This window comes from Taeniopygia guttata, chromosome Z, assembly GCF_048771995.1.
Source record: "Taeniopygia guttata chromosome Z, bTaeGut7.mat, whole genome shotgun sequence".
Taxonomy (NCBI): domain Eukaryota; kingdom Metazoa; phylum Chordata; class Aves; order Passeriformes; family Estrildidae; genus Taeniopygia; species Taeniopygia guttata.
In genome coordinates, this window is record NC_133063.1 from 15,778,549 (window position 1) to 15,798,015 (window position 19,467).

The 19,467-nt window shown below is 49.2% G+C and overlaps 2 protein-coding genes across 2 annotated transcripts; both read left to right on the forward strand.

Moving 5' to 3' along the window:
* Positions 1-1,302: 1,302 nt before the first annotated feature.
* Positions 1,303-4,230, forward strand: LOC115491102 (inositol 1,4,5-trisphosphate receptor-interacting protein-like 1). Its single transcript, XM_041711297.2, has one exon. The coding sequence runs from the start codon at positions 1,303-1,305 to the stop codon at positions 2,860-2,862; it is 1,560 nt and encodes a 519-aa protein (XP_041567231.2). The 3' UTR covers positions 2,863-4,230.
* Positions 4,231-13,485: 9,255 nt separating this feature from the next.
* Positions 13,486-16,413, forward strand: LOC140681980 (inositol 1,4,5-trisphosphate receptor-interacting protein-like 1). The gene has a single exon (XM_072922805.1). The coding sequence runs from the start codon at positions 13,486-13,488 to the stop codon at positions 15,043-15,045; it is 1,560 nt and encodes a 519-aa protein (XP_072778906.1). The 3' UTR covers positions 15,046-16,413.
* Positions 16,414-19,467: the final 3,054 nt, after the last annotated feature.

Below are 19,467 nucleotides of genomic sequence, written 5' to 3' on the forward strand. Positions count from 1 at the left end.
AAGGACACTTGTTTTGCAATTACTGCTGAGGAGGTTAAGTGAAAGACATCCAAATAATTATCATCATCATCACTGTGGTGTGTAAGATTTGACTCCTGTTTCTTTGACAAGCTTTCCTATAGATACCTTCATGTTGTACATTGTTTGTTATGGTTTAATCTACGTCTAGTACCTTTTAGTTTTATACTGAGTAGTAAGTAACTCCGAGATCTTTCATCTATTATCTCTTGTTTATTTAATAAATAATTCATTTTATAAATAGATTTGATCTTTAGAACTTGCGGGCCAGAGTGATTTCTTAAACATGAACTGTTGACAAAATCTTTGGCTAACAATGGGCATGTCTGAACATCCCACTTGTCCAGTGACACAAGGAAACAAGCAATAAGAACAAGGAAAATGACCTCACGTTGCATCAGATATAGATGTTTAGATTGGATTTTAGAAAAACTGCTTTCATCAAAAGTACTATCAAGTGTGGAAAGTGGCTGCCTAGGGAAATAGCTGAGTCCCCACTCTTGAAGGGATTGAAAAGGCATGGAATATTTGAGGACTCAATTTCTTAAAGGAGTAGGCAGTGTTAGGTTCGCGGTCCCACTGTGGGATCTTCAGGGACTTTTTCAACCACTCTGATTCTGAGATTTGAGTGTAGCTCAACCCGTGAGGAGTCAAAGCTTAGACTCAATGATCCTCAAGGGCGCCTTCCAACAGGGATATCTATGAGATTGTGAGTGGAAGGCAGATGAAAATAAATCCAAAAGAGAGAACAATGGGAGTTATTTGAAGAAGCTTCCCTCAAAAGCAGCCTTAAGCAGTGCACCAGGGCCTTTCTGAGTTCCTGAGGGAGGAGTTGGCTGAGGGGACAAAGGGTGGGGTTGGCTGGTCTGTGATGCGCTCTGGCACCTGTGACATCACAGGGGACGTGTCACAGAGGGGGAAGCAATAAAAGGCCCCAGCAGGTTAACGCTGGCCCTCTATTGCTTGGGCAAGCGGTGAGTACACACACGGCGGGGAGGCTGGGCTGGGGACAAGGGCTGGGGCAGAAACGCTGCAACCGGGGCTGGCTTCTCCCCCTGCAGGCAGGGACAGCCCCTCATGGGAGAGCCTTGGGCAGGCCACAGGGCTGCTGCTGCTGCTGCTGCAGCTCCAGGGGCACTGGGATAGCCCTTGCTGCCTGCCAGCTGTCTGGGGCCCTGTCCTTCCTGCACCCAGAACCCTGAGCATCCTGTCCTCCCTGCAGCAAGCAGTAGTTCCCGCCCTCCCTTCCCCACTCAAGGCCTTCTCTCCCTCCTCCTGCAGACCATGGATCCAGTCGTGTTCCTGTTCGCGCTCTTGCAAGGTCTCATCCAGTACCCGCCGCCCGTGGGTGATGGTTTGGATGAGGAAACACATTGGCGCATGGAAGCGCGTGCAAAGTACTTGGAATGGGAGAGGCTTCGGCTGGAGCAGCAGGTGGAGCAGCTCTCCCAGAAGAAGATGCCACACTTGCAGCTCTTAGCTGTTGCTGTGCTCCTGGCCCTGGTCTTGGTGCTGTGGATTATTGGGTGGAAAAGCAGCCTGAGGAGAGAGGAGAATGAAGAAGAAAACCATGGTGCAAATGAAGAGGAAGTTGGCAATGTTGCTGGAAATGAAGATGACAATGATGGAAATGATGTTGTCAATGGGGCTGCACTTGCAGAAAACAACAATGACAATGATGTTGCAAATGTAGTCCAAGAAGAAGAAGACAATGTTGACGATCGTGTTGGACAAGATATAATGGAGCGCATAGAGGGGCCTGTAGAGGACCTGCAGAGAGTCTGTGAGTGGATAACTGACCTGATGGACGATTATACAATTTACTTTGGGCATGTCTTGTTTGACAGTTTCTACCCAGTCCTGCACCGACCCATCGGGGTGGGCAGTGCCTTTGAAGGTTGGAGTCCCTGGGAGCAGGATGTCGTGTACCGTGTGCTCATACCCATGACTCCTCCCCGAGGCCACAGCTTCCACCTGGAGCTGGACGGTGAGGGGCAGAGGCACGTGAGGAACTTCCGTGTCCGCGTGCAGCTGGAGTGCACCTGCACGAGGCAGCAGCAGGGTGAGAACATGCTGTGCTTCCTGCACAACCCCGAGGAGGAGCTGAGGAGCAATCAGGATCCCAGCCTCCTAGACACCCTGTGCACCGACTCCTACCTGGACGTGCAGAAAACTGCCCGCTGGTTCCAGCAACTGGTGAAAGCAATCATGCCACCTTTGCCTCAGTTACAAAACCGGAATTTAATCCCGCTGCCCTCCACACACTCCTGCCAATTCAAGGCGATCAGTGGCGGAGAAAGCTTCAGGATTGAGATCCTGTTTGGGGTGCGGAGAGGTGGCTCTGACATATTCGTGAGCAGCCAGCCTAGGGAAACACGCACCCCAAGCACTCTATGGCCTGAGACTTATGCTGTGGCAGAGGTGAAGTTCTTCATGCACATTGCCAGGAAGGCCCCCCCCGACAGTTTGCAACTGAGATGTCTGCAGCTTTTCTGCCGCCTTCTGCTGGGCACAGGCTTTTCCAACTACACCCTGAAGACCATCGTCATGCATCTCCTGAACGGTCTCCCCGTGTCACAATGGCGCAGGAAGTATTTCTTGCAGCGCATGCGAGATATCAGTGTGAACCTGCGCTGCTCTCTGGAGGAGAAATGCCTTAACCACTTTATCATAGGCAACAAGAGATTGCCTCAGGAGATTAGCTTGCCCCTGGACATTGCAGCAGCTGAGCCACCCAATCTCTTCCATCAGCTGGCACGGTGTCCAGCTGCCCACTCTCAGGCGATGAGCGAGTACCAGGATATTCGGCGTCAGCTCGCAAGTGTGCTGCTCATTGGCTCATGAAAGAGGTGATCATGCGTACAGCTGTGCTTGTGGGCTTCACAGGCAGTAGCAGAAAACTACCTCACGTCCCCGAGGAAAAGAGAGGGGAAGGAACGTGGGATACAGAAAGAGAAGATATAAAGCTTCTGCGCAGCAGCACTCTGCCATCAGCAGCAGCAACAGTGTTGTTATGAACAAAAAAAGCAAATTTAAACTTTTGGGCAATGTTGTTAACAATGTCTGTATAAAAAGGGTTGTTGTTGATACAAGTAACAAGTTATAATTGGATATGTAGTTAACAGGCTGTGGTGCAGGCTTGGATGTTGCGGCTACAAAGTAAGGTGATTAGTTGTATTACGCTGTGGCAGAGGCTGAGTTCTTCAAGTACATTGCCAGGCAGGCCCCCCCTGACAGCTCGCACCTCAAATGCCTTCAGTTCTTCTCCCATCTTGTTCTGGGCTTCAGCTTCTCCACCTACACCATGAAGACCATTGTCATGCACCTGCTCATTGCCATGCCCGTGTCATCGTGGAGCAGGGGACATCTCCGGGAGCGACTGACGGATATCAGGGACAGCCTGCATATATGTTTGTGACAAAAATGCCTCCAGCACTTCATTGTGGGTAACCGGAGGTTTCCTCAGGACATCAATTTACCCCCAGATGTAAGAATGGGTAGGACATACAGTCTCTTCCATCACCTGGCGCAGCAGCCGGCTGCCCACACCCAGGCAATGCGGGATTACCGGGTGCTGCACAAGACGTTCAAAAGGATCGCTCTCGGAGAGGATGACTGAAGGAAGGGCAGGAGCCATGGCCAAGTGCACAGAGCAGTGCTTGTGCTGCTCGCAGCTGGCAGCAGACAACCACCTCCTAGCACAAATTTGGTGCTAAGGAGAAGAGGATGCGTGCAAAGGCTCTGGAGAAGGTCCAACAGCCTCTGCTGGCACCTCAGAAAGTGGACTGCCACGGGAGGGTTTATTCTACTTCTTTGTATCATTTCACTTTCCAAAAAAGGCACCCAGCTGTCATTGAGCCCTGCTCTACATGCTGAGCTAAAGTCTCCAAACCCCACCTGCAATATGCAGTTCTTCCCAGCCTTTGAGGAGAGCTAAAATTTCAAGCATGAAAAAAGTGGGAATCTGGGACAGAAAAAGAAAACTAGAAATGGGGCAAAAAAGAATATGAGGAAAAACTGGCACTGGTGACCCGGGATGAGTCAATGGATGGAGCCTCTCCATGTCCCTGGAAGAGACACCTTTATGTCAACATTAGACCACGTGTGTTGGAGCTGACATGAAATTTTATCTATAGCAGAATCAAGGTTTTTGTTTCATAGATAGATCTATTGTGTATGCCTGTTATATACTATAAAGTTTATGAATTATCATATCTACTAGTAAAATACGATAAATCAAAACAATATAGTAACATAAATAATATCAAAATATGAAATATGGAGTTACATCAGGATAAAAAGTGATTTTAAAGAGTTGCATATGTAATTTCGTTTAAATAGTAACAGTAGAAGACATATTTATTGTCAGTGTCTGTTGTGACACATATTGTTGCTCATAGTCCCTTTATGTCTGGAAGGTTTTTCATAAAATAGATATATTTATTACATATATAGCATACATATGATATATACTTGCTGTATACATTAAATATGAATATAACTCTGTAATATATATTCTATATCATATGCCTATAATAGATTACATGCGTGATATAAATTTTATACAGATGTAAAGCCATATCCAGTCTTGCTATCTGTTGCAACCCATATTCCCGCTCTAGAGTTAATGCATTTATAAGTAGCAAACTGGAAAACGCTTTGCTCTGGTGTCAATAAAAGGCAATTTGTGCAGAATCTGGAGTGTGCAAGACTTTATTGATGTCAGCCAGGCCTATAGTAGTGGTAAATGTCACGGGCTGTGAATCTGGGCTCATGAGCATGACTCCTTGAACTCAACCAAACTCAGAGTGGTGAATTATCTCTAGCCGAAATTAAGCCAAGCCACCCCCAGCCCCTCTGATCACAGAATCCCAGAATGCCTTGGCTTGGAAGGGTGCTTAGAAATTGTCTTGTCCCAGCCCTGCTGCCAAGGGCAGGGACACCTTCCGCTAGGCCAGGTTGCTCCAAGGCCCATCCAAGCTGGCCTGGAACACAGCCAGGGATGGGGCAGCCACAGCTCCTGTGGGCAGCGTGGGCCAGAGGCTCAGCAGCCTCAGAGAGCAGAAGTCCTTGCACAGCTCCAGCCTAAGGCTGCCCTCTGTCAGTGGGAAGCCACTGGCCCTGGCGCTGTCCCTCCAGGCCCTTGCCAACAGCCCCTGTGCCGGTCTCTCACGGCTCCCGTGCAGGGACCCAAAGGCCGCAGGAGGGTGCCCCTGGAGAAGCCCTTGGAGAGCGCAGGGGCCAGGAATGCCGCCATGAGGGCAGCAAGCAGGGCCTGGCCTGCCTGTCCCTGCGGGAGGGCACAGGGCGGGCGCTGAGGCCCTGCCAGCTGGAGCTGGGAGCTCTGCAGCGCGGCCGGCAGAGAGCCGTGGGCTCCCGCAGCTCTGCAGCCCTCACGGCTGAGGCAGCTGCCCGGGCACAGCCGGCCGGGGACACGCGGCCCGCCCGGGGCCACCCGCAGGGGGACCCTGCTCTGGGGCCAGCCCAGGCCGCAGCAGGGAGCACCCCAAGGGGCAGTGCCCGGGCAGGGAACGGCTCTGCCCGGGGACAGGGCTCCGGGAGCAGGGCAGCAGGGCCGGAGGTGCCGGGCACAGAGAGCGAGGGACACAGTGGTGTAGTAACAGCCTGGCTGCCTTGGGGCCTACACAACAGGCTGACAGGGCACAGACAGGCAGAAACTCCCATCCTCTTTGCATCCTGGGGCCAGACTGTGCCTGGATGCATCCTGAGACCTACCCTGACTCAGGTGCAGCACCTCATACTTGATCTTTTTAAACCACATGAGACTGCTATGGTTCCACTCCTCAAGCACATCACATCTCTTTAGTAGTCATTCCATTCTTCAGGTGTGTCAGCTGCTGCTTGGTGACATCAGCAAACCTGCTGAGGATACCTCTGTGTACAGGATTAATGAAGATATTAATAGACATTGCTCAGAGAACAGAACTTGGAGGTCCATCCTGACTCTTAGCTGTTGATCTCTGGAAGCACCATGCATGCAATTTCTTATCCATCCAACAGTCCAGGCACCAAATCCACCTCTCTCAAATTTAGGGAGAATGTTTTGGGGATCATGTCAAAGGCTTTACGGTAGTCCAGATAAATGACACCTGTAGCCTTCCCCTTGTCCCTTCATGTACTCGATCCATCATTGAAGGCCACTGCGTAGGTCGGGCAAGACTCACCCTCGGCTGTCCCAAATCACCTCCCTGTTCTCCATGTGCCTTAGCATAGCTTCAAGGAGGATGTGTTCCGTGATCTTCCGAGGCACTGACATGAGGCTGATGGGTTGGTCATTTCCAGAGTGTTCCTTTCTACCCTTTTTTAGAATGGGTGTAGTGGGTTCACCTTGGCTGAATGCCAGGTGGTCACTAAGCCACTCCATCACACTCCCTTTCCTAGTGTGACAGGGGAGAGAACATAAAATGGAAAACAAGTAGTCAGTTGAGATAAGGCTGTTAATTGAAGTGAAAAAATTGAGTTTGTGCATGCAGAAGTAAAGGAGAGAAAACATTTATTCTCTACTTCTCATAGACGAGCAATGTTCAGCCACTTCCCGGGAAGCAGCAATTTCTCTATTCTCTTGTCTTCTTGTTCCCTATGAGATACTGGGCCTATTGTACCACACACCTTAACGGAGCAGAGTGATACTTCATAAAGAGAGATCTGTTCTGCTTAGAAACCCAGCCATGAGTGGCCTCTAGCTGGAGCCAGAGGTTTACGTATTCCACTCTGGCCCTGGAGAATCATAACAAGTGAATGGCTGCGGACGCACTTCCCCTCTCCAGAACATCAGTCTTCCCTTGTTAAAGCACCCTGAGCAGGGGAAGAGGGAAACAACCATTTCCAACTGTTTGGCTAGCCCAAATCATACGCACCGATGAATAAAGGATGGGAATTGCTCACAAAGTACTTGCTGACTTTCTCTACTCCCCTCTAGCAGCAGTTTCTTTAGTATGGTGACTTCTTCTTTTGTGAGGGTGATGCAAAAGGGAAGTAAACAAGCAGAGCCAGCAATCAGACTGCAAGTTAGGTCACTGCAAAGAAAAGGGGTTAATCTTTCACTCAGAGCAAGAAAGGGTTAGATAAAAACATGCCTGTGTGGAGTGTGGAATGCTGCAACAGGTCCCAAAGCAGTGGTGGCAAAGGCCTGAGCACAGGAAAGGGTCTGGTGATTAAGTTTGATGAGGAGCAGCTGAGGGAGCTGGAGGGGCTGAGAATGGAGAAGAGGAGGCTCAGGGGGGCTTTCTTGTTCTCTACAACTCCCTGACAGAAGTGTGGAGCCACACCCCAGGTGAGGGTCAGGCTCTGCTCCCAGGAAACAAGGGAGAGGACAAGAGGAAATGGCCTCAACTTCTGTCAGGGAGGGGCTTAGATTGGGTATTAAGGACAAATTTCTCCTCTGAAAAGGTTGTTAAGAGTTGTCATGGCTGCCCGTGGAATTAATGATATTGTCATGTCTGGAGACTCTTATGGAATGTGTGGATGTGGCACCTGGGGACATGGTTTCAAAGTCGACTTGTCAATGTCAGGTTTGTGGGTGGACTTTCTACAATCTTAGAGAGCTTTTTCAACCTAAACAAGTCCATACTACTGCGATGGGAAGCCACTTTTAACCCAAGGAGTATTTGGTAATGTCATTTCATAAAGTCATTAAAAGGAACTTCACTCTAGTGCTCGAACTTATGCAGCTGCTTTTCTCTTTACTCTCCTCATCTTCACTTCTACCTTCAGCCTCGGGACAGGAGAATTGGCTTTGGTGGGACCAGTGGTAGTGGGAAAGCCTCATGCCAGGGGGTTGTAGGTTGGTTTATTTCTGCCAAGGTTGGAGCTGCATCCAGAAAACGCTGTGATCCCTCCAGTCCTTATTGACACTCTTTGACTGCTCTGAGGTGAGTTGCAGGCTGCAAGAGATGTTGGTCAACCTGAGATGTCTGCAGCTTTTCTGCCGCCTTCTGCTGGGCACAGGCTTTTCCACCTACACCCTGAAGACCATCGTCATGCGCCTCCTGAACAGTCTCCCCGTGTCACAATGGTGCAGGAAGTATTTCTTGCGGCACCTGCGAGATATCAGTGTGAACCTGCGCTGCTCTCTGGAGGAGAAATGCCTTAACCACTTTATCATAGGCAACAAGAGATTGCCTCAGGAGATTAGCTTGCCCCTGGACATTGCAGCAGCTGAGCCACCCAATCTCTTCCATCAGCTGGCACGGTATCCAGCTGCCCACTCTCAGGCGATGAGCGAGTACCAGGATGTTCGGCGTCAGCTCGCAAGTGTGCTGCTCAATGGCTGCTGAAAGAGGTGATCATGCGTACAGCTGTGCTTGTGGGCTTCACAGGCAGTAGCAGAAAACCACCTCACGTCCCCGAGGAAAAGAGAGGGGAATGTGGGATACAGAAAGAGAAGATATAAAACTTCTGCGCAGCAGCACTCTGCCATCATCAGCAGCTACAGTGTTGTTATGAACAAAAAATAAAAATTTAAACTTTTGGGCAATGTTGTTAACAATGTCTGTATAAAAAGGGTTGTTGTTGATACAAGTAACAAGTTATAATTGGATAAGTAGTTAACAGGCTGTGGTGCAGGCTTGGATGTTGTGGCTACAAAGTAAGGTGATTAGTTGTATTAGAGATCAATACTGTTGTATACACCTGAAAGGGGACTGGAACCAGGGAGGAAATGCCAATCTTTGTGGAGGGGGGGCAGAGAAGCTTCTAGAAGTATAACATCATAGAGCACAGCCACAGCTTGGATTAAGACTGGAGGAGAGACCAGCCAATAGGAAGCAAGAATCTCAAAATGATTGCACCAGCTTATGGGCCAATCAGCAACAGAAAGAGAAACCGATCACAGCACGGATCCTGAGCGCCCCAGTAAGGGAAGAAGAGAGAGACTTTAAAAGGCCTGGGGTGTGTGACACCCAGGTCTTTGCTTGGAGCTGGTATCCTTAGAAATGCCCCTAGGTGTACAATTACTAAATTGTTGAAACAGTCTCCAGACTAGCTGGAGGCTTTGGCTTCCAGTTGTTCTGTCTGTAATAAACAGGCTTACTTGTTTGTAATTAACTGGCCTGCTTTTTTTTGTTACTTTGAAGTTTTCGTTGTAAGCCTGTCCATAACAGGGTTGTCTTGGCAGTCTCCCCAGCACAGCATCCAGAGATGACTACCGTGTGGAGGCCCAGAGAAGCTGACTTCCATTGCAGGGCGGATTGTGGTGATGGACTCCCCTTGCCCCTGGCTGCACTACAATCTGAGAAACCCTCATTAGGCCTAAGCCTTGACAAACTCCATTTATATTAAGCTCCTTTTGAATGTATCAGAAACATTATTTGTTCCCAGGAACTAACAGGTGTCTAATTAGCGCAATTTTTTTTTTCTTTTTTTTTTAATGAACAGCCTTGGAAAATTATTTTTCTTTGCTGATTTATTTTTCTTTGCTGACTTTTTTTGACTAAGAACCCAAGTGGAATAATATTCTTGTTGACAAACCTTCAAACAAAGTTACAGAGAAAAGACCTGAATGATGGAACATTCCTATGACTAAATCCCACTCTGTTGCAACTGTAAAGTGTCCAAAGGGAGACCTTTTGAGCTCTTGATTCTCAGAATATAAGGGAGCAATGAATGAGTCTCTAACATTGATAATTGTATGGCAGTGGAGCCAACCAGGAACTGTTGGTAATAGCCAAGGACTGCTGGTATTAAAATGCTATGAGAAAGACCAAGATATGGCTGGAGAAGGGGGGCCAGGCGGAAATAGGGCAGCACTTTTCAGTGAGAAAGAGCCACAGCACAGTACAGCATAAGCACAAGAATAAGGCCAAGAAGAGAGCGTGGACTATAGAGTAGGATTAAGACCCTCAAAAAGCACCAAAGCCCTCTGCCCCATGTCCAGGAAGGCCTGAAAGAAAAGACTGTACATGGTAATTAATTGACATAGAAAGTGGGAAACCTGTGTTTAGGGCAGAGAAACCTGTCGATAAAAAGGTAACCCCCAAGCCTGGAAAGTGCCCTCAGGACCCTGGACATCTCATAGACCAGACCAGCACAGCTGGATTGATGCTGAACTCAGGATTATTGCCGGGATTGGCACTGCAGCCAGGATTGACATTCCATTAACTGGATCAACACTGGAACCAGGACGGGTGTTCTTTTTTTGTCTCTCTTTTCTTCTTTGTCTTTTTCTTTCTCTCTTTCTTTAATTCATCTCTCCCTCTTTTTCTTCTCTTCCCTTTAACCCTACCCCTTTATCCACAACCCACTGCCTTGTGCTCATGTCAGGGGACTAACATATTGATTTCCAAAGCCCAGTGGGTAGTTAGGTAATAAAGTTTTCTGATTGTGGACCCCCTGACTTTTGTTACTCATTTGGATCGCAAATCTTCAGCGCTTCCTTCCCCTTAAGCATGGGTCGTCACACTTCAGCGGCTACGAAGATGGCTTTCATCCCCCTTTCCTCTAACACTGTCACAGCCAGGGTGACCATTTTAGATGGACCCAGAAATTCTTGCTGGCAGCTGCAGCTGGTCAGGGACCATGCAAGAGGCATCGCTAAGATTCCTCCTTGTGTTCACTGGGGTCTGTATGGAGGAGCTACCCATCCTTAGACACTGCCTGGGCAAAATCTGACACAGACCCGAGCATGCAGGACATGGAGAAGGCACTGCTCAATCAGCAGGGGGAATTGCTGCCACACCTTTCCTCTAGAGTAAAAGCACACTTGGACACTGTCTGCCATCCCTTTTGTGAGACAATCTATTCCCTCTGTGAGCTTCACTCAGTCTCTAAGGGATCACTGAGCCAGGATGATCACACTGGTGGATAATGCTCTAAGGAATGAAAGGAAATCTCTTGATCAGTCACACAAAGTCATACTCATGGTGCACCTCAACTTCTTAGCTGCAAATGGAGACATCATAGGGAAGAGCTGAACAAGCCCAGAAAATTCTGGAAGTACACATTGAAAGTAGCTTTTTGACATGGGTACTGTGGGAGCCAACTAGGAAAAGTGCCCTCCTAGACCTGGAGTTTGTCTGTAGAGATGTTCTTGTGGGTGAAGTGGTGATTGATGCTGTCTTGGGCACAGTAATCAAGAAGTGCTTGAGTAAAAAAAATCTTAGGTGTTATGGAAAAAACTGTCCGCAGAGCTACTCCCAAGGGTTGTAGGAGAGCAAGCTCAGGAACTAATTAAGAAGGGCCCCTGAGCATGTAGTTTGAAGGGCATTGATGTCCACAAATGCTAGTCCTTTTTATTAGAAACACTTCTATAAGAGCACAAGTCTGATGAAAGAGGGCTGAGGGAAGTGGGGTGTGGAGGCTGGTGGGCCAAGAGGGAAAGAATCCACAGCACTCCCCTGGAGGGAAAACCTCTCAAGCCATACCCACTTAGGTTGAGGATAAAGGCTTCTCCCAGCATGCCTTGTTGTGACATGCAGATTTAATGTATCCCATTGGCCCTTCCCCCTCACTCCACCCCTGTGCCCTCATCCCGTTGGCCCTAGTGTTCTGTCCCGCCCCTCAAGATCCCTGTGTAAATCCCTGCTTTCCCAGCCTGAGTGGCTCTTTGTCCCTGGACCATCTCAAGGAAGAAGCTCAATAAAGGCTCACCTTGGAAGTCCCCACAAAGACCCCGTCTCTTCTTCTGCGTCGCCCGGATCATAAAAGAGCTGAAATCACCCGGTGTGAGCAAAGACGGCGAGGTGTTTTGTGAGGCTTCTTCAGAAAGGTCATGGCACTCAGAACACTGCCCGCTGCAATAGTGGGGGTGTTTAGCAGAGAGAAAAAGCGCCTCAGAGGGACCTTACAGTTCCCTACAGCTCCCTGAAGGGAGGTTGTAGCCGGGTGGGGATTGATTTCTTCTCCCAGGTGTGGCAGGGCATCTCATTCTGCTCAAGAGCTGATCTGTGGTTTGTTACCTGGACAGGTAATTCAAACAGGAATAACAGTCTTGCAGTGAATTCTTTTGCCACTGTGGGGCTAACAGTGGGCTGGCATCTCCCAGCTGCCAAGAAACATCTTACTGTTAAAGTGAGAGCTGGAAAGACAAGCTGGATTTCTCACTGACAGGCACCTCACTTTATAACTCTAAAAAGCCATACCAAACTTTCACAAAGCAGAAATTTTCTATACATTTCTCTGGAAATGTGTGGTGTTTCTCTTGTGGACAAGGACACTTGTTTTGCAATTACTGCTGAGGAGGTTAAGTGAAAGACATCCAAATAATTATCATCATCATCACTGTGGTGTGTAAGATTTGACTCCTGTTTCTTTGACAAGCTTTCCTATAGATACCTTCATGTTGTACATTGTTTGTTATGGTTTAATCTACGTCTAGTACCTTTTAGTTTTATACTGAGTAGTAAGTAACTCCGAGATCTTTCATCTATTATCTCTTGTTTATTTAATAAATAATTCATTTTATAAATAGATTTGATCTTTAGAACTTGCGGGCCAGAGTGATTTCTTAAACATGAACTGTTGACAAAATCTTTGGCTAACAATGGGCATGTCTGAACATCCCACTTGTCCAGTGACACAAGGAAACAAGCAATAAGAACAAGGAAAATGACCTCACGTTGCATCAGATATAGATGTTTAGATTGGATTTTAGAAAAACTGCTTTCATCAAAAGTACTATCAAGTGTGGAAAGTGGCTGCCTAGGGAAATAGCTGAGTCCCCACTCTTGAAGGGATTGAAAAGGCATGGAATATTTGAGGACTCAATTTCTTAAAGGAGTAGGCAGTGTTAGGTTCGCGGTCCCACTGTGGGATCTTCAGGGACTTTTTCAACCACTCTGATTCTGAGATTTGAGTGTAGCTCAACCCGTGAGGAGTCAAAGCTTAGACTCAATGATCCTCAAGGGCGCCTTCCAACAGGGATATCTATGAGATTGTGAGTGGAAGGCAGATGAAAATAAATCCAAAAGAGAGAACAATGGGAGTTATTTGAAGAAGCTTCCCTCAAAAGCAGCCTTAAGCAGTGCACCAGGGCCTTTCTGAGTTCCTGAGGGAGGAGTTGGCTGAGGGGACAAAGGGTGGGGTTGGCTGGTCTGTGATGCGCTCTGGCACCTGTGACATCACAGGGGACGTGTCACAGAGGGGGAAGCAATAAAAGGCCCCAGCAGGTTAACGCTGGCCCTCTATTGCTTGGGCAAGCGGTGAGTACACACACGGCGGGGAGGCTGGGCTGGGGACAAGGGCTGGGGCAGAAACGCTGCAACCGGGGCTGGCTTCTCCCCCTGCAGGCAGGGACAGCCCCTCATGGGAGAGCCTTGGGCAGGCCACAGGGCTGCTGCTGCTGCTGCTGCAGCTCCAGGGGCACTGGGATAGCCCTTGCTGCCTGCCAGCTGTCTGGGGCCCTGTCCTTCCTGCACCCAGAACCCTGAGCATCCTGTCCTCCCTGCAGCAAGCAGTAGTTCCCGCCCTCCCTTCCCCACTCAAGGCCTTCTCTCCCTCCTCCTGCAGACCATGGATCCAGTCGTGTTCCTGTTCGCGCTCTTGCAAGGTCTCATCCAGTACCCGCCGCCCGTGGGTGATGGTTTGGATGAGGAAACACATTGGCGCATGGAAGCGCGTGCAAAGTACTTGGAATGGGAGAGGCTTCGGCTGGAGCAGCAGGTGGAGCAGCTCTCCCAGAAGAAGATGCCACACTTGCAGCTCTTAGCTGTTGCTGTGCTCCTGGCCCTGGTCTTGGTGCTGTGGATTATTGGGTGGAAAAGCAGCCTGAGGAGAGAGGAGAATGAAGAAGAAAACCATGGTGCAAATGAAGAGGAAGTTGGCAATGTTGCTGGAAATGAAGATGACAATGATGGAAATGATGTTGTCAATGGGGCTGCACTTGCAGAAAACAACAATGACAATGATGTTGCAAATGTAGTCCAAGAAGAAGAAGACAATGTTGACGATCGTGTTGGACAAGATATAATGGAGCGCATAGAGGGGCCTGTAGAGGACCTGCAGAGAGTCTGTGAGTGGATAACTGACCTGATGGACGATTATACAATTTACTTTGGGCATGTCTTGTTTGACAGTTTCTACCCAGTCCTGCACCGACCCATTGGGGTGGGCAGTGCCTTTGAAGGTTGGAGTCCCTGGGAGCAGGATGTCGTGTACCGTGTGCTCATACCCATGACTCCTCCCCGAGGCCACAGCTTCCACCTGGAGCTGGACGGTGAGGGGCAGAGGCACGTGAGGAACTTCCGTGTCCGCGTGCAGCTGGAGTGCACCTGCACGAGGCAGCAGCAGGGTGAGAACATGCTGTGCTTCCTGCACAACCCCGAGGAGGAGCTGAGGAGCAATCAGGATCCCAGCCTCCTAGACACCCTGTGCACCGACTCCTACCTGGACGTGCAGAAAACTGCCCGCTGGTTCCAGCAACTGGTGAAAGCAATCATGCCACCTTTGCCTCAGTTACAAAACCGGAATTTAATCCCGCTGCCCTCCACACACTCCTGCCAATTCAAGGCGATCAGTGGCGGAGAAAGCTTCAGGATTGAGATCCTGTTTGGGGTGCGGAGAGGTGGCTCTGACATATTCGTGAGCAGCCAGCCTAGGGAAACACGCACCCCAAGCACTCTATGGCCTGAGACTTATGCTGTGGCAGAGGTGAAGTTCTTCATGCACATTGCCAGGAAGGCCCCCCCCGACAGTTTGCAACTGAGATGTCTGCAGCTTTTCTGCCGCCTTCTGCTGGGCACAGGCTTTTCCAACTACACCCTGAAGACCATCGTCATGCATCTCCTGAACGGTCTCCCCGTGTCACAATGGCGCAGGAAGTATTTCTTGCAGCGCATGCGAGATATCAGTGTGAACCTGCGCTGCTCTCTGGAGGAGAAATGCCTTAACCACTTTATCATAGGCAACAAGAGATTGCCTCAGGAGATTAGCTTGCCCCTGGACATTGCAGCAGCTGAGCCACCCAATCTCTTCCATCAGCTGGCACGGTGTCCAGCTGCCCACTCTCAGGCGATGAGCGAGTACCAGGATATTCGGCGTCAGCTCGCAAGTGTGCTGCTCATTGGCTCATGAAAGAGGTGATCATGCGTACAGCTGTGCTTGTGGGCTTCACAGGCAGTAGCAGAAAACTACCTCACGTCCCCGAGGAAAAGAGAGGGGAAGGAACGTGGGATACAGAAAGAGAAGATATAAAGCTTCTGCGCAGCAGCACTCTGCCATCAGCAGCAGCAACAGTGTTGTTATGAACAAAAAAAGCAAATTTAAACTTTTGGGCAATGTTGTTAACAATGTCTGTATAAAAAGGGTTGTTGTTGATACAAGTAACAAGTTATAATTGGATATGTAGTTAACAGGCTGTGGTGCAGGCTTGGATGTTGCGGCTACAAAGTAAGGTGATTAGTTGTATTACGCTGTGGCAGAGGCTGAGTTCTTCAAGTACATTGCCAGGCAGGCCCCCCCTGACAGCTCGCACCTCAAATGCCTTCAGTTCTTCTCCCATCTTGTTCTGGGCTTCAGCTTCTCCACCTACACCATGAAGACCATTGTCATGCACCTGCTCATTGCCATGCCCGTGTCATCGTGGAGCAGGGGACATCTCCGGGAGCGACTGACGGATATCAGGGACAGCCTGCATATATGTTTGTGACAAAAATGCCTCCAGCACTTCATTGTGGGTAACCGGAGGTTTCCTCAGGACATCAATTTACCCCCAGATGTAAGAATGGGTAGGACATACAGTCTCTTCCATCACCTGGCGCAGCAGCCGGCTGCCCACACCCAGGCAATGCGGGATTACCGGGTGCTGCACAAGACGTTCAAAAGGATCGCTCTCGGAGAGGATGACTGAAGGAAGGGCAGGAGCCATGGCCAAGTGCACAGAGCAGTGCTTGTGCTGCTCGCAGCTGGCAGCAGACAACCACCTCCTAGCACAAATTTGGTGCTAAGGAGAAGAGGATGCGTGCAAAGGCTCTGGAGAAGGTCCAACAGCCTCTGCTGGCACCTCAGAAAGTGGACTGCCACGGGAGGGTTTATTCTACTTCTTTGTATCATTTCACTTTCCAAAAAAGGCACCCAGCTGTCATTGAGCCCTGCTCTACATGCTGAGCTAAAGTCTCCAAACCCCACCTGCAATATGCAGTTCTTCCCAGCCTTTGAGGAGAGCTAAAATTTCAAGCATGAAAAAAGTGGGAATCTGGGACAGAAAAAGAAAACTAGAAATGGGGCAAAAAAGAATATGAGGAAAAACTGGCACTGGTGACCCGGGATGAGTCAATGGATGGAGCCTCTCCATGTCCCTGGAAGAGACACCTTTATGTCAACATTAGACCACGTGTGTTGGAGCTGACATGAAATTTTATCTATAGCAGAATCAAGGTTTTTGTTTCATAGATAGATCTATTGTGTATGCCTGTTATATACTATAAAGTTTATGAATTATCATATCTACTAGTAAAATACGATAAATCAAAACAATATAGTAACATAAATAATATCAAAATATGAAATATGGAGTTACATCAGGATAAAAAGTGATTTTAAAGAGTTGCATATGTAATTTCGTTTAAATAGTAACAGTAGAAGACATATTTATTGTCAGTGTCTGTTGTGACACATATTGTTGCTCATAGTCCCTTTATGTCTGGAAGGTTTTTCATAAAATAGATATATTTATTACATATATAGCATACATATGATATATACTTGCTGTATACATTAAATATGAATATAACTCTGTAATATATATTCTATATCATATGCCTATAATAGATTACATGCGTGATATAAATTTTATACAGATGTAAAGCCATATCCAGTCTTGCTATCTGTTGCAACCCATATTCCCGCTCTAGAGTTAATGCATTTATAAGTAGCAAACTGGAAAACGCTTTGCTCTGGTGTCAATAAAAGGCAATTTGTGCAGAATCTGGAGTGTGCAAGACTTTATTGATGTCAGCCAGGCCTATAGTAGTGGTAAATGTCACGGGCTGTGAATCTGGGCTCATGAGCATGACTCCTTGAACTCAACCAAACTCAGAGTGGTGAATTATCTCTAGCCGAAATTAAGCCAAGCCACCCCCAGCCCCTCTGATCACAGAATCCCAGAATGCCTTGGCTTGGAAGGGTGCTTAGAAATTGTCTTGTCCCAGCCCTGCTGCCAAGGGCAGGGACACCTTCCGCTAGGCCAGGTTGCTCCAAGGCCCATCCAAGCTGGCCTGGAACACAGCCAGGGATGGGGCAGCCACAGCTCCTGTGGGCAGCGTGGGCCAGAGGCTCAGCAGCCTCAGAGAGCAGAAGTCCTTGCACAGCTCCAGCCTAAGGCTGCCCTCTGTCAGTGGGAAGCCACTGGCCCTGGCGCTGTCCCTCCAGGCCCTTGCCAACAGCCCCTGTGCCGGTCTCTCACGGCTCCCGTGCAGGGACCCAAAGGCCGCAGGAGGGTGCCCCTGGAGAAGCCCTTGGAGAGCGCAGGGGCCAGGAATGCCGCCATGAGGGCAGCAAGCAGGGCCTGGCCTGCCTGTCCCTGCGGGAGGGCACAGGGCGGGCGCTGAGGCCCTGCCAGCTGGAGCTGGGAGCTCTGCAGCGCGGCCGGCAGAGAGCCGTGGGCTCCCGCAGCTCTGCAGCCCTCACGGCTGAGGCAGCTGCCCGGGCACAGCCGGCCGGGGACACGCGGCCCGCCCGGGGCCACCCGCAGGGGGACCCTGCTCTGGGGCCAGCCCAGGCCGCAGCAGGGAGCACCCCAAGGGGCAGTGCCCGGGCAGGGAACGGCTCTGCCCGGGGACAGGGCTCCGGGAGCAGGGCAGCAGGGCCGGAGGTGCCGGGCACAGAGAGCGAGGGACACAGTGGTGTAGTAACAGCCTGGCTGCCTTGGGGCCTACACAACAGGCTGACAGGGCACAGACAGGCAGAAACTCCCATCCTCTTTGCATCCTGGGGCCAGACTGTGCCTGGATGCATCCTGAGACCTACCCTGACTCAGGTGCAGCACCTCATACTTGATCTTTTTAAACCACATGAGACTGCTATGGTTCCACTCCTCAAGCACATCACATCTCTTTAGTAGTCATTCCATTCTTCAGGTGTGTCAGCTGCTGCTTGGTGACATCAGCAAACCTGCTGAGGATACCTCTGTGTACAGGATTAATGAAGATATTAATAGACATTGCTCAGAGAACAGAACTTGGAGGTCCATCCTGACTCTTAGCTGTTGATCTCTGGAAGCACCATGCATGCAATTTCTTATCCATCCAACAGTCCAGGCACCAAATCCACCTCTCTCAAATTTAGGGAGAATGTTTTGGGGATCATGTCAAAGGCTTTACGGTAGTCCAGATAAATGACACCTGTAGCCTTCCCCTTGTCCCTTCATGTACTCGATCCATCATTGAAGGCCACTGGGTAGGTCGGGCAAGACTCACCCTCGGCTGTCCCAAATCACCTCCCTGTTCTCCATGTGCCTTAGCATAGCTTCAAGGAGGATGTGTTCCGTGATCTTCCGAGGCACTGACATGAGGCTGATGGGTTGGTCATTTCCAGAGTGTTCCTTTCTACCCTTTTTTAGAATGGGTGTAGTGGGTTCACCTTGGCTGAATGCCAGGTGGTCACTAAGCCACTCCATCACACTCCCTTTCCTAGTGTGACAGGGGAGAGAACATAAAATGGAAAACAAGTAGTCAGTTGAGATAAGGCTGTTAATTGAAGTGAAAAAATTGAGTTTGTGCATGCAGAAGTAAAGGAGAGAAAACATTTATTCTCTACTTCTCATAGACGAGCAATGTTCAGCCACTTCCCGGGAAGCAGCAATTTCTCTATTCTCTTGTCTTCTTGTTCCCTATGAGATACTGGGCCTATTGTACCACACACCTTAACGGAGCAGAGTGATACTTCATAAAGAGAGATCTGTTCTGCTTAGAAACCCAGCCATGAGTGGCCTCTAGCTGGAGCCAGAGGTTTACGTATTCCACTCTGGCCCTGGAGAATCATAACAAGTGAATGGCTGCGGACGCACTTCCCCTCTCCAGAACATCAGTCTTCCCTTGTTAAAGCACCCTGAGCAGGGGAAGAGGGAAACAACCATTTCCAACTGTTTGGCTAGCCCAAATCATACGCACCGATGAATAAAGGATGGGAATTGCTCACAAAGTACTTGCTGACTTTCTCTACTCCCCTCTAGCAGCAGTTTCTTTAGTATGGTGACTTCTTCTTTTGTGAGGGTGATGCAAAAGGGAAGTAAACAAGCAGAGCCAGCAATCAGACTGCAAGTTAGGTCACTGCAAAGAAAAGGGGTTAATCTTTCACTCAGAGCAAGAAAGGGTTAGATAAAAACATGCCTGTGTGGAGTGTGGAATGCTGCAACAGGTCCCAAAGCAGTGGTGGCAAAGGCCTGAGCACAGGAAAGGGTCTGGTGATTAAGTCTGATGAGGAGCAGCTGAGGGAGCTGGAGGGGCTGAGAATGGAGAAGAGGAGGCTCAGGGGGGCTTTCTTGTTCTCTACAACTCC